The following is a 14,484-nucleotide window of genomic DNA, read 5'->3' on the forward strand; positions in this document are numbered from 1 at the left end:
CTCTGAAGTTGGGGGACGTTGGCTCTCAGTAGGATTTCTGTTACAGGGCAGCCCTGGATGGTCTGAGGATGCTGGTGTTTGCACTTGACAGTGACCCTGATCCACGTCAGACAGAGGGAGAGATAGGAGGGTGCATTCTCAGGAGCCAACTCGGGGACAAGTGGGCAAAGGACATTCCACCTTCCAGACTGTGCTTCTTAACTTTAAAGTGACGCCTTCACGGCCATGCGTGGCAGACAGAGTGAAGGAGCTGGAGTCCGTCTGTCCAGGCCGCTGTCCAGGCCTCAGGTGCAGCCTTGAGGTGACCACTGTGAGACCCTGCCCCCCAGTATATGTCAAAGCGTTAGGAGCGTTGATTCCTGGTGACAAAGTGACCCCCTAGGATCACAGGAAGGTGCTGTTAGGACCCCCTATGTCTCCTTGACTAACCGTCTCTGCTCTGTGTTTGTTCAGGGTGGTACCGTGGCTACACCTTAAGGAAGAAGTCTAAGAAGGTAAGTCGGTTTTTGCTTCTTTATTAAACCCAGTGCATGTCTCTCCATAAATCACCCCGTGAGAGGAAATCAATTCCGTCTCGTTTGTGCCTACGCGCTTTCCTTACCTATCTCTTTCTCTGAATTTAAACTACATATACGGGCTGAAGCATGGACTGCTCTGAATTGCTTTCTTCGGGACGACATGTGGACGCAGCGGTTGCAGCTGCATTTCTGGGGGTGAATGCCCGGCTGTGACAGGCGGCTGCCCTGTGCGCGGGGAGGGTGGAACCCCTCCTTTCCTGGTGTGCATTTGCACCCACTGAAGCGCAGGACGTGAACAACAGGGGTGTGGTGACTGCGGAGAACAAAAAACACACCCAGAAGGCCGGTTGTGGTTTTCCGTTCTTTTTGACGATGACAAATTTACAGATTTGCGAGATTACGCACGTGCCTTTCCCTCTTGCTTGTGACTGTTTTTACGCCGCTTACGCCGGCTCGCAGGAGGAGAAAGGGCTGTGCTCTCCCGGGCCCTTTGCAGGCCAGGCCATAATTGCACCTCGCTTGCTGCGGTGGACACGCCCGAGCGCCGTTCTGCTGTGGCTTTTCCCTCCTGAGCTGCACCAACCTAATGACGGCTCTTCGGTTTCTCTTTCTGATCTAGAGGCGGTGTCCCTTCTGGGCTGCCCACGCCGCCCTGCCCATGTTTAACGGCTAACTGTGCCTGACCGATGGTTCGTGTTACTCCTGTCTCCGAGCTGCGCCTCTCATTACCTCCTTGTTGGGCTGGACCCCCCTGGGTCCTGAGCCTGTAACTAAGGCTTCTGAAGTCGGTGGCTCAGCAGGGACGCCCCACCCACCCCGCCAGTCCCAGAGAGGGCGGCAAGTCTCTGTACCCAATGGCCTGGGGCCATGCAGTTTGGTCAGGGTCAGTTTCAAGCCAGCTGGATGGTGGGACAGAGTTCACCCGGGGTAGCTGTGGCCCACATCGACGGCCCCTTTTATAACTAAGAGTGTCGTCCTGCAGCTGCAGCCCCATGTCGACCTTCATTAATGAAGACCTTGGATCACAGACGGCCTTGAGCTGCTGTCTTTGTTGCTCTGCCTCTGTCTTGCTGCCCCACCCCTGCCTTCTCTGTGCTGTTTCTCCTTCTGTGAAATCCAACCACTGTCCCGTAGGCCCATGGGTCAGGCATTGTGGGGCCGAGTCCTTCCACAGCATGGTACGTGGTGTGGTTTCCGGGGTGGCCCGTGCGAATGTGAGGGGGCCGGGTGCTGGGGAAGCCCAGGCGGAAGTGCCTCGTCCCACAGGAGGCGTGTCAGAGCCACTGTGCTGCTGAAGGGGTTTCAGCCGCGCACCCTGAATCGCATGCAGGAAGCCACTCCCGCCTGGCTGGCCCTTGCCTCCCCGGTGCTCGCTCCACTCTGCCTCCCGCCAGGAAGGGGCAGCTTGGTCTTGTCAGGGAGCAGGACCGGCACCCCTGGGGAAGCTCCTGGCTCGCCGTGGGCTGCGTCCCAGAGGGTCTCCGTGCCGTCAGGCCTGTGTGTGCATGGCACGGGAAACCGGGGTGCTCCCCAGGAGTGGTGCAGATTGGGCGAAATGCACCCATTTCTGTGTTGATCAGACAGGCCCTCGGTTCGGAGACTTTTGCGAAAGCCTTGGGGTGGGGGGTCAGGTCAGTGGTCACCGAGCCCATGGTGGTCAGTAGTGTGAACTGATGATTTCGGTGACAGTCTGAGCATTTCGAGGTTGGGGACTGTCAGAGACCATCGTCTGCGGTGAGTGCAGGCGCCAGTGGCCCCTGATCTGCCCGTGTCCAGGTCGGCAGTGGAAACAAGGCGTGGCCTGTGGAGAAGGTGCGGGAGAGTCCTCTGGGATTTTTTTCCTCGCAAATGGACTGCTTCTGTTCTTTCCTACAACGCCGGCAGCCTCTCTGGAACAAAAGCTTATGGAGTTGACTTTTTTATACTTGTTTTCTTTGTTCATTTGCACGAGAGACGTAGCAGACGGCTTGTAGATTTAACACAGATCCAGTCACCCCTCCCGCCCCTTTGGGGCAGCTGATTGATTGACAGGCACTGTTTGTATTGATCATAAAAACTGTTTTTGTTTCCTCCCCGAAGGGCATATTTCCTGCTTCATATATTCATCTGAAAGAAGCCATAGTTGAAGGAAAAGGGTGAGTCAAGGAAGAGTGTGGCGTGTGGCCTTGGGGCCCTTCCAAGGGCAGAACTCCACTGGGGGTGGAGAGTGGGTGTGACGGCCTCGAGCGTGGCCGGAACTGCGGGGAGAGGCGGGGATTCAGGGCTGTGTTCAGCCTGGCTCTGAGCCTCTGCAGAGCCTCGGGTCAGCGCACCTGCAGCCCTGATCCTGAACCTGGCGTCAGTTTCCGGAAGCGCCCCGGTGCCCAGTGCGTGCTTGGGGAGCCTCCCCACGCGGCAGGGGCAGCACATCACCACCCCCCCCCCCCCCCCCACTCAGAACCCTTTTCTGGAAGACTTTGCAGTTGTTTAGTGCGAACAGCAGGTGTTCAGTTGGGCCGTGCAAACTTTACATCTGGTCCAGTTGTGATACGCGTTTCTTCGCAGTCCTGGAAGTGATGGATAAGGTGATTAAAAGGACATTTGCAGAGCAGGGACCCACTAGGCAGGAGCGGCAAGGGAAGAGCCAGGTGTGAACTGGGTCCTTGTTTGTCTCAGCCACAGCTTCACACGCAGTTAAATATGTAAGCCATGAAGTCACTAGTCATGTGATCACGGCATGATGACATCTCCCTGGCTGGGTGCAAAGTTGCCTTTCTGAGCAGGGCACCTCTCACGTGTGCAGGGGAACAGCCGCCGGTCTAGAGCACCACGATCCCTTCTTCCCACGGAGAGTGTGACCGGGAGGCGTCCGTGGGATGGCCTGCTCCATGGCGCTTTTCCACAGATAAAACCTTCTGTGTGCAACGCTGTACCAAGGGGAAGATGAAAAGGGCCGTTTTGGAGCCTCCACCTGCTGTGGCAATGACTGGAGAAAGGATGCTCTCAGTGGGGTGACATCGATCTCTGCTAGCGTCACTGTGGGGGTCTGCCCATAGGTGACCAGTTTTTTTAAAGAGTGCTGTGATGATGACAAAGGAGTGTGTGGAAAACAGAATAATGGTGCCTGATAGTACAGTGAGCAAGAGACTGTTTAATTCTCAGTCAGGAGAGCCCCACCCTGCCAGACAGACGGATAGGCACACACAGATGGAGACACTTTGTCCCCGTTCCTGGTCTGGCGTCAGGTACCAGCAGGAGCAGTGGATGGAGCGCAGGGAACATGAACAGCTTGGAAACCATGTGGAAGCCTGGGCCGAGCCCCCCAGCTCTGTCTACCTGGCCCTGTTCCCCCGCTGCGCCCCCCCCCCAGCCCAGAGCTTCCTGCCTGTCTTCTCCCTACCCTCTCTCCACCTTCCTGTCCCTCCTCCTTTCCAGTGGGGGCCACCCCACCNCAAGAGACTGTTTAATTCTCAGTCAGGAGAGCCCCACCCTGCCAGACAGACGGATAGACACACACAGATGGAGACACTTTGTCCCCGTTCCTGGTCTGGCGTCAGGTACCAGCAGGAGCAGTGGATGGAGCACAGGGAACATGAACAGCTTGGAAACCATGTGGAAGCCTGGGCTGAGGCCCCCAGCTCTGTCTACCTGGCCCTGTTCCCCCGCTGCGCCCCCCCCAGCCCAGAGCTTCCTGCCTGTCTTCTCCCTACCCTCTCTCCACCTTCCTGTCCCCCCTCCTTTCCAGTGGGGGCCACCCCACCTGCCTCCTTGCTCTCCAAGGTCAAAGTCGGCATCCTGTGTCACCTGCTTGGCTCCTGTGGCTCCGTACGCTGGCCTTCTCAGCTCTCAGACATCTCAGGTCATGAACTGGTGACTGTCACCATCTGTTCCCTCCCCCTGCCCCCAGTAACACGGCAGTTCCCACGTGTCCCCTCCTCTGTGCTGACACGGTCACCAGTGCAGCCCGGTTTCCAGACTTGAAGTGTCTCCTCGGTCCTCGTCCTCATCTCTGGAGCCTTCCTGCACCGTCAGGCACTTTGGCTCCACGCCACTAAAGCTCTTTGTTTGTGTGACACTTTTCTTTCCCTGTGTCTGTCACTGCCCCTTGTGGCCCCTGGGCCCGCTGCTCTCAGCCTGCCTTCTTGGTCTTTCTCTGTTGCCCCTGCCTTTGAGACGGCCTCTGTGGTTCTCAAAACGTCAGCTGTGCCCTCTCTACAGAGGACACTTAGATGAGGACCTCCAGCCCCCACTGTCCCCTGAGGTCTAGCTCCGTCACGCAGAGCCAGGTAACTAACGTGAGTCACCACCATGGGCTGAGCACGATGTCCCACGAGTTCTTCCTGGTGCCCTGCCGGATGTCCTTCCCCTCAGTCTCACCCAAGGCCCTGCGTGGCAGGCGTTGCTGGCTTTGTGTATTGCTGGCCCCCACAGGTAACCAGATGCTTACAAAGATAACACGGCACAGCGTATTAGATACGTTAGAGCCAGCTGACACCTTAGGCCAAGGGACAGATCAGGCCGACCAGAAGGGAGAAAGGGAGAAGGCCGTGGCCCTGAGAACAGGACACGACGCTCACAGGGAGGGCTCCCATCACAAGCAACAAATTCAGTGTCTGCCGCAGCCCCTGGGATTGGGAGACCTGCGCAGGGCACTGCCCGCCCCTGAGCACAGCCAGACAACGGGTAGATTTGATGAGAGACAGTGCACACCTGGACAGCGAGTTGAGGCTAAGTCGAGGGTTAACCTGCTGGGGCAGAGACAAACGACGGGGAGGAGGAGGGTCAGGGTTTGGGATCAGATGGGCACCGACGGACATTTGAAAACAGCGACTTCGCTCAGAGCCCGTCACGGGTAACCGCTTCAGCATTATCATCTAATGAGTTTTATGCATGACAGAAATGCAGAAAGCCTCTTCCCCCAAACCCGCATGTTAATGCCGTGCAGATCAGTTGTAATTTAGGGCACGTGTAGGAGAGATGCGCGTGCCGGCTAGGGAGGGCGTGTCCACTGCCCAGGCCTCGGTGTTCTGGAGACTTCTAATCGGCTATTGTTTGCCTCCTTCATCACGGCTGGGCGTCAGAGGTGGACAGCTTACACACAGGACAGTGGACGGACATTCTCAGGCTTGGTACAGACACCACCTGTCGCTCTGGAGACGTAGGCGTGCCTAGGTGTGGATACAGTCTGATTTGTGTGTTTTCTCTCCATCTGCTGAAGCGTTTAACTCCGTGGCCCGGGTGTGGGGTTTACGGGGTTCCCGTCGCACAGGTTTGTGAAGCCGTGGACTTAGCTGCCCTTCCTCCCTCCCTCCTCCCAGGCAACACGAAACGGTCATCCCGGGCGACCTGCCGCTCATTCAGGAGGTCACCACGACGCTGCGCGAGTGGTCCGCCATCTGGAGGCAGCTCTACGTGGTGAGAAGGGGGCGCAGATCGGGGGTCGAAACACTGACGGTGGCCTTTCTGGGCCTTCGCTGTCCCAGTGGGTGCCCTGCTGTCCCTGGGAGCCCCGGAAGCAGACCTGGGACGGGTGATACTCGGGAAGGGCAAAGCAGCACGGCGCAGTGTTCTGCCCACCCTCGGGGGCTCGTGGGCCCTTTGACCGCCTCTGTGTGGGGGTGTGGCCACGCTCACGGCAATGAAGTGGCCGTAAAGGGCAGGGTCAAGGGTCTTTCCTTCCTTGTGTTCGAAAGGGAACACTTGGGTTTCAGAGACAGGATTGGGCAGTCAGCCTGGGTCTGCCCTCAAAGTTTATATTTTGATCTTGAAAGCAAAAATCTGCTTTTAAACTGAAGTAGGTGCTTATTTATGGGTTCGGTAGAAGACGGTCTCCATTTGTATATATTTATTTTGGCCGTTGCCTGCCTGTAGGTGTGGCCCCTTGTCGTTTGACAAAAACCACACAGCCTTCTAGAGTGAATGAAGCGTGCTTGTCAGAGGCAGGGGGTTGGGGGGACTTGGGTGCAGGTGCCTGGTTCTGCTGCGTGGGGAGGAAGTCTCAGTCCTTCAGGGAGGTGGTGGCTGTGACCTTCCCTTGTCCTATTCCCTCAGGGCCTGTCCTTGCCCATAAATTCATATTTGCAGAAGATTCCCTTTTGCTGTCCCACTTTTCTATTCGAACGGTTGATTTCTTCTCATATGCTAATGTGGTCCATGCAAAACCCTGGCTGTGCCAGCCAGGCGCGGCTCGGCTTCTCCGAAGGCAGAAAACTTCCTGAAGCCCCGCAGCGCTCTCTGGGCCGCTTGCTGTTTCTAATCATACAGTGGTTTCCTATAAATGCACAGTAATAGGCAGTTGCAGTAATTGTTCATCAGATGTTCTCAAAAACCTAAAAGCGTAAAGTTAGCTATGAATGCTTTGTGTAAATCTGAGCAATTTTGCAGTCGGTGTTCCGTGTTTGACTTAGCAATTTTTAAACAAAAAATATGGCAGCCAAACAAACAGGAGTTGGTGCTAACACGTCAGCGGACGTGGTCTCCAGCGTGCAGCCCTGACGTGGCCGTCCTGCTGACCCCCTCGGTCTCCGCCTTGAAAACGCGTCTCTGCCGTTTGCAGACCGGCAGTGTTGGCCCCGTGCAAAGCCAGAGGGAAATGATTAGGATATTTTTATGTACGTTTTTTGTTATCGTTTTGTTTTTGCTCTACCGTGTTGTCGTGGACGAGTTAGCAAAATACAAAGGGTTTTCGATATTTGATAAGGCTTTAGAAAAATGGACAAGGAGAATTAAGAAGGGGGAAGTAATTTTCAATAAGGCGTTGATTCTGACATTTAGTTTTCATGTAGTAAATTAAAAAATGAGGCTAATACTATGAGGAAGTGTCGGTGGGGTGTGGAATAGTCTGTTAGGGCGTCATGTGACACGGGGTGGTGGGGAATCTTACCCACTCCCAGAAAGATGGCCAAACACGACACACAGGGGGGTGTGAGGTTCAGCTACACAGAGGAGACCTCATTTTAACAAGCAGCAATGACCACATTTCAATGTTCTGTAGGGACCGTGTGTTCAGAATTTTACCTGCTCAGTTTTCACTGCGATTTCTTTGCACGGAGAGAACCGCTGGGCTGTTTTCTCTTTAGATCACTCCCAGGTTCCTCGATGGCTTGTCCTCGTGCACTTGCAAAACTGGTGCTTGTCTTTCTACCATCTGTGCCCTTGAAATAGGTGGGCAGTGATGAGAGTGTGAATTTTGCATTTTCCTTGCGTTTTCCTTCCAGCATCAACACACCCAGAGCTGGGAGATTCAGATTTGGCTTCTTGTAGGAGCCTGTCCACCCGTGCTCCCTGACCCACCGTGTGCCGGGGGTCTGCTGCCATGCCCTCTCTAGGGCAAGGGGCAGCGAGGCCTCAGGTCGGCTCTCCCTCGAGTACAGGGGTCCTGAAGGCTGGGTAGGCGAGGCGTTTAGGCTCCGACTGATTCTAAAGGAGAGTCCGTGGCTCTCCTCTGGGGCCGCTCACTCCAGTGGGCTGGCTTCGAGACTCTTGGTCCAGACCCTGCTCTGGTCGGCCCCTGGATGCAGCGGACCACAGTCAGGAACTCTGGAGGCAATACTGAGGATCACATTTGACTTTTTAGCCTTTTCGTCTTTCGGTGTCTGGTGGGAACCGAATTCCATAGCTCGTGTAATTTGACGCGAGTCGCGTTCTGTCCTGTGAAGCGTGTGTATGTAAAAAGCGAAGTCCACGGTGCCGTTTACACCTCGAGCGCTGAAACGGCGTCTCTCCCCTCTCGCAGCTGGGCCACAGGGAGATGTTCCAGAGCGTGCGACGCATGATCTACGACCTCATCGAGTGGCGATCGCAGATCCTGTCTGGGACCCTGCCGCAGGACGAGCTCAAGGAGCTGAAGAAGAAGGTCACTGCCAAAATTGATTACGGAAACAGGTTTGTTTATTTGAGAGGTGATTTCATGCTTACACTGTTATGTATAATAAAATCGGCCCAGGCCTTGAGGAGACTAACATCGTATTTCATCATAAAACCACACCTCCAACACCCAAATGGCGGCACGGTTTTCATTTTGCAAAGGATGAGGGATTTTCTGTCGCATCCTGAGAACCAGGAGTTTTCTGAGTCGTAGTGGAAACCTGTTTTTCTCTTCAAAAACCTGGGGTTCGGGCAGCCTGTCCCTCCCACGATGCCGCCCCCAACAGGGAGCGGCTTTTCTGTGCAGTGTTTGACCTGGAGGCCAGGCATGGGGGTGCTTTGTGCAGTAACAAGCACCTGCCTTCTTTCTGTGGGTTCCCAGGTGCTCAGAGTTGCAAGGGCCACCGAAGGTTCCCTTTAAATGTGTCACTGGTGTAGGGATACCAGATTCGGCAAATGGCAATAGAAGCCGCTAAGCACGAATCTCCAGTAAACAGCAGAGGAGGATAGGTTCCCGCCGCCGGCCAGCCTCCATGCAGCCGTGCTGGAGCACCCTCGGTGTGGCGTGCGCTCTCCCGCACTGAGCTGCAGGTCCTCCCCGCCAGGCGCTTGTGATGTCTGCCCAGAACGGAACCGAGCTGCCGCCCCTGGCTCCGCGGGGTCTTGGACCGCGGAAGGACGCTGCGGTCGGTCCGAGCTGCAGGAAGCCTTGCACGTGATCTGGTCACGCGGGTCCCAAACGCCGGTCTGTGTCACTGTCACTTGGACAGCTTATAAAATTCAGACTCTGGGGACCCGCTTCCTAGGAATCTGACTTCCCCTGCCTGGGACACTGGCTGGAAGTCTTGGGCTTCAAAAACAGAGTTGCCCAATGATAGGCAGCGGATTGGGGGCGTCGGGTTTCGCCCAGCCCCCGAGTTTACACATTAGCACACAACACTCAGAGAGGAGGGGCGGTTCGCCCCTGTCATTCACGGCATGCTAAAGAACCTTCCTGTACATCAGAACTAGAGCATCCTTTTGTGTTCTGGGAACTTGTCCTCTCAGGTGTGAAAGGTGTCTGAAAGCTGCATTATCCACTCCATCCATGTGGTCTTTGGATTCGAAAGGCCGCGACGAAGTGTTTTTGTCTGTTTTCCTGGAAATCCGCGGGCTCCGGGGATAGCATATTTGATAGGGCCACAGTGAAAAAGCCTCCTTCACAATCAGCTGCCCAAAGACACCAGAGTTTTGGGGCTTTGATTTTATTTTCTATGAGAGTATTGTATTTTGAATTTGGGTTCAGAAGCCACCTGCTTAATTTGGCTGCAGGACACCCCCTTAGCACATTGTGTCCTGGAACAACCAGCGCAGAAAGGAAGGGTTTGCGGACTAAATTTACTACTCGGGTAGGAGACACGGTCCTTAGTGAGACAGCGTTTTGCCCGAGGAACTCGAGTGTGTGCTGTAATTTCTCTGCAGACCAGTGCTCCACACACCTTTCCAGTTCCTTCAGGAAAAATAACACAAAGGAAAAGACCACAGTGTTGCGAGTTGGAGTGTAAAATGGTTTCTGTGAGACATTTGAGGAAAGTCATTTCGAGTAAAGCCCAGACCGTTGCTCTAGAAAAATGCACGTACACAATCCACGTCCAGTTTTGCATGCGCTTTCTTGGGCATTTGCACCCTCCTTTGCTCACAAGGGCTGTCCCATGACTTGGCCTCTCATGGCGTTAGGCCGTCGTGCGTCGCCGAGATGCGCCCACGCAGCGGGCGCTCCCTCTGGGTTCAGCGCCTCTGGGCACAGGACAGCATGAAGAAGGGTTGGCAGGAGGAAGACAGGCCCCTGGACAGGCCAGCCCTGGACAGGTCTGGGACAGGCATTCTTGAAAGAGCCTGGGTTCTGCCTTGACAGGGTTCTGGCTCAGGATCCAGGCTCTGGGCTCTCTAGATGTTTCTCTGACTCCATGTCTGAGTACCTGGCAGGCTGTCGACAGCCCAGGGGCCCGTGGCCTGGGACTCTGCGCCTCAGGATGCTGGTGCTGTGTGGGCAGCATTATTGGCCAGGACCTTCTGGCCAGTCCTAAGCCAGGGGCTTTGTAGCTCCTCCCACACCAGTTTGGATCCCCTCCCCACCCTCATTAGCATGGGCTCCACCCACACTAAGATGACCCCACCCACACCAGCACTAACTGCCCAGGGGCATATTAAGTTCAGGGCTGGGATAAGAAGTAATATTTGGGAAACATGTTGCAAAGACAGTTAACGAGAGCCTAAAAGGCTTTTTTTTTGTTTATAATGTTTTTCTGTTCCTCTGGAGGCACCTGCAATCATTGCAGGCTGTTTTCATGCAGGGCGAGAGGCCTCTGATTATTTGCTTAAAAGCCTGTTCACTCTCATGTTGCTCACAGGCCCCATTGGTCTGTTTCACCCTCAGTGAATGTGCTTAATAGATATTCAAGGGAAAAAAGGAGTTTTTTGTGGTTGCCTTCCAAACGGTGCAGCGGGCCAGCCTAACTCTCAGAGTGGAGCCCCTCTGGCATCCGACTCCTGTCTGGCCCTGGGGTGACCTTCAGAGTGTCCGGACCTCGTTCGGATGGGGTCTTTGCTGCTGAATCAGCGTTCCTCTCGGGTCGTTGCCTCCGGAAGGCCCTCTCTGATTGACATCTATCTCTCCTTAGACAGACTCTCCTGGGTCGTAGGGTTAAAAAAACCCAAACACTCTGCTTCTGTAGAAGTGTTACCGGCAGAAAATCCCCCGGGCAGGGTGCAGGGCACTCACGGCTCAGACCCTCCTGTCTCAGTAGAAAGAGCACCAGACACGCCACCACTGTCGCCCGCCGGCTCTTGGCTTCCGTTCTTCACGTAATTGCCTTTGTTTTTCCTTGAACAACAATTACGGTAAAAATCACTGATTTTGTTGGATTAAGGAAAATGGAGAGAATGTTGCCCACAAACATTTCCAGGTGGAGATGGGTTAACTTTACTGGGCAGACGCTGCTCACGTTTTCAGTTGGCTGCTGTATTCAACCATCTGGCCAGAAAGTTGCTTAGTGTTATTGTGGATAATTTGCATAGGCTTGGTGTTGAGGCCCAACAGAACGTCTTCACTGAAAATTGAACCCGCCAGAGTGTGCGTAGCATGAGTGTGCTCCAAGCTAGTCACAGTGTCCGAGTGGTGACTAATAACATACACTTCACTTGGCCTTTGTAGCTCTGTAAAGTTTCTCATCTCAGGACAAAGGTGCTGTGGCGGTGGGGGTTTCTGTTACTTTTTTTTTTAATTCCAAGAAACTGTGTTTTCAGTTAGAGAAAGTGACCTTGCAGAATTATGTCCCCTAAATATTTGTGGGTGACCCCAACTTTCTGTGATGTTTTCCTCTGCTCGGTTGCTGGGACTGAAGTTGTATTAGAAAACTCAAGGCCCTTGGTTCTCTTGGTTTGGGTCCCTGGAGTNTCTGTAAAGTTTCTCATCTCAGGACAAAGGCACTGTGGCGGTGGGGGTTTCTGTTACTTTTTTTTTTAATTCCAAGAAACTGTGTTTTCAGTTAGAGAAAGTGACCTTGCAGAATTATGTCCCCTAAATATTTGTGGGTGACCCCAACTTTCTGTGATGTTTTCCTCTGCTCGGTTGCTGGGACTGAAGTTGTATTAGAAAACTCAAGGCCCTTGGTTCTCTTGGTTTGGGTCCCTGGAGTTCTGACTTTTTGTCGTTCTAGAATTCTCGATTTGGACTTGGTGGTGAGAGATGAAGATGGGAACATCCTGGACCCAGAACTGACCAGCACGGTCAGCCTGTTCAGAGCTCACGAGGTGGCTTCGAAACAGGTGGAGGAAAGGTTACAGGAAGAGAAGGTGAGTGCGTCCTGCCGTCTGTCCTGCACTGTTTTTGTCTGGGAATGTCTTCCCAGCGCCAAAAAGGACCTGCGCAGGCTCCGCCACACAGCACGTCCACATAGGGGCGAAGGGCGAGGGGCCTGTTGCTGATGACCTGCCAGGATTTCATCCCTTGAGGGGTGTGGGGCGTATCAGGACACAGGGTTTTATTGGCGTTGACTCGGTGTCCTCAGCTCGTGGGAAACGACACTTGATTCTGTTGCATGTGCTCTTTGACACGAGTGGGGGTTGAGGCCATCTCAGCTCAATGAGGGCAGGGCACACGTGTTCCTGGTCTTTTTCCTCCCCCGTGGCCTTTCATGGGGTCTTATGCCGAGTGAACTTTCAGAAACTGAGGCACCTCCTTGTCGTCCATGCATTTGGCAGGTGGTGTTTACTTGCCCTGTGCCAGGTAGCAGGGACGTAATGGTGAGGAAGACAGAGGTGTCCTCAGAGGGCTGATGGGTCTCCTGGGAGAACCAAAATTAACAGACGGCTCCACGCGTAGCCACCGTTCTGGTTCATGGGTCGGACCCTTGGACATGGAGCCCCGCAGACAGTGCTCGGTGCGCCCGGGGGTGGGCGTGGCCATCGCACAGGGTGTCCTGATTTCCCGTGGGCTGCACCCATGTTCTGAGACCTTGAAGTGGGGCCAGGGAAGTGACTGCGTGAGAGGCTTCGCTGCGTCGTGCTGACGGGTGCCGCAGGCTTTGCTGTTCTGCGGGGGATAAACAAAGCAAGGGCCAGCGACGGGTGCACTGATGCCGACTCCCTACTCTGCTTCCCCTGGCAGTCCCAGAAGCAGAACGTGGACATTAACAGGCAGGCCAGGTTTGCCGCCACCCCTTCTCTGGCCTTGTTCGTCAACCTCAAGAATGTGGTCTGTAAAATCGGAGAGGACGCCGAAGTGCTCATGTCTCTCTACGACCCCGTGGAGTCCAAGTTCATCAGGTCAGTGACATTCCCCAGCTGCCGCCTGTCCTCTTCGGTGGGTGTTGGGGCACCAGCCCCTGACCCCTCGCAAAGTCTCACTCCGGCGAGAGGCTTTGGGGGGCGGTCCCCTGGCCAGACTGCCCCCAAGCAGCCGAGCCGGTGCTCTGTCCGGACGGTGTGGTGGCAGGCAGCTCAGGCTCTGGGCCAGGGTCCGCTTTCCCGGGCACGAGGGGATTAGACGGCAGCCACTGAAGAGGGAAGCCACACTGTGTTTCCTGTGTCCCAGGACTTTCTCTGTCCGCATCCCCAGTACCGCTCCTCTCTTAAACTTGCTGCTTTGCACTCTGTTCTCCGTGAAGGTCGCTTCTGGACCTTTGACCTAATGTTGTTTCTTCGAGACGATTGAGGGTCAGGGTGTCTGTCCTGGTGCCTGCCACCTCAGGGCTCTCAGTGAATATCTGTCCAGTAAACTGGTGAGTCCTCTCTGTCACTTCTGACGAGGCAGTCCCTCCCTGTGTTTTGCTCTAGTCCCTCAGGATGACTTTCTCTTTGTCCAGTTGGAAAGATGAGGGTTTGAATTATATGTGGAGTATGTCTCTAAGACCCCAGCCTCCTCACTTGTGTTACTCAGAATTTAGAAAGTACACGGTGGAAAACAGAGTAGGGTGAATTTCACTGTCACTTGTGATTAGGACTTTATTTCTTCTTGACATTGGACTCTGTATGTTTAGGTCACGCGTGGTTAGTCACGCCCTGAGGCGCACAGTGTATTTGTTACGGCAAAGGAATGGATGGTGGATTTTCGACTGTGGTCAGCAAGCGCGCTTTAATAACCACCCCTGTTGAGAAGCCATTTTCATGTACTTCCGTTATGATTGTAGCCCAGGACATGCAAAATCGAAACCCCCCAGGGACCGTGCCTCGAACCCCACCTCGGGTGGCGGTTGCCTGTCTCCGCTGTTACCGGGGCAGCGGCTGCATCTGGCGGCTCCGGTGGTGTTGAGTGTTAGTCGGTGTGGGTGCGCCTTCGGCGCCCGGGGAGAGTGGGAACGCGACTCCCTTTTCTTTCTCTTCCCAGTGAAAACTACCTGGTCCGCTGGTCCAGCTCGGGGTTGCCTAAAGACATAGACAGACTCCATAACCTGCGAGCCGTGTTCACCGTAAGTGCGCCCAGGGGTGTGGAATCGACTCGCTCACCTTTCCCGTGGCAGTTTTTAGTGAGCCGTCCCCCCCACGCCTGGCCTCTCACCACGCTGGAGAGGGTGGGTTCCTGGGGTGCCCGCGCCGCATGGTTGATCAGCAGTAATAACTTCCTTCCCAGAGTTCTCCTGGG

At 54.8% G+C, this 14,484-nt stretch overlaps 1 protein-coding gene across 2 annotated transcripts in view; it reads left to right on the plus strand.

Moving 5' to 3' along the window:
* The window catches only part of DOCK1 (dedicator of cytokinesis 1), a 377,799-nt gene that overhangs the window by 44,549 nt on the left and 318,766 nt on the right, over nucleotides 1-14,484 (plus strand). For both annotated transcript variants that reach the window (XM_037051192.1, XM_037051193.1), the window contains exons 3-9: nucleotides 454-494; nucleotides 2,598-2,653; nucleotides 5,816-5,912; nucleotides 8,233-8,381; nucleotides 12,062-12,197; nucleotides 13,012-13,169; nucleotides 14,230-14,311. In XM_037051192.1, the coding sequence (XP_036907087.1) occupies nucleotides 454-494; nucleotides 2,598-2,653; nucleotides 5,816-5,912; nucleotides 8,233-8,381; nucleotides 12,062-12,197; nucleotides 13,012-13,169; nucleotides 14,230-14,311 (719 nt within the window). The remainder of the gene's footprint in view (nucleotides 1-453; nucleotides 495-2,597; nucleotides 2,654-5,815; nucleotides 5,913-8,232; nucleotides 8,382-12,061; nucleotides 12,198-13,011; nucleotides 13,170-14,229; nucleotides 14,312-14,484) is intronic.

Source organism: Sturnira hondurensis, unplaced genomic scaffold (genome assembly GCF_014824575.4).
Source record: "Sturnira hondurensis isolate 20B ecotype Veracruz unplaced genomic scaffold, ASM1482457v3 Scaffold0007208, whole genome shotgun sequence".
NCBI lineage: Eukaryota > Metazoa > Chordata > Mammalia > Chiroptera > Phyllostomidae > Sturnira > Sturnira hondurensis.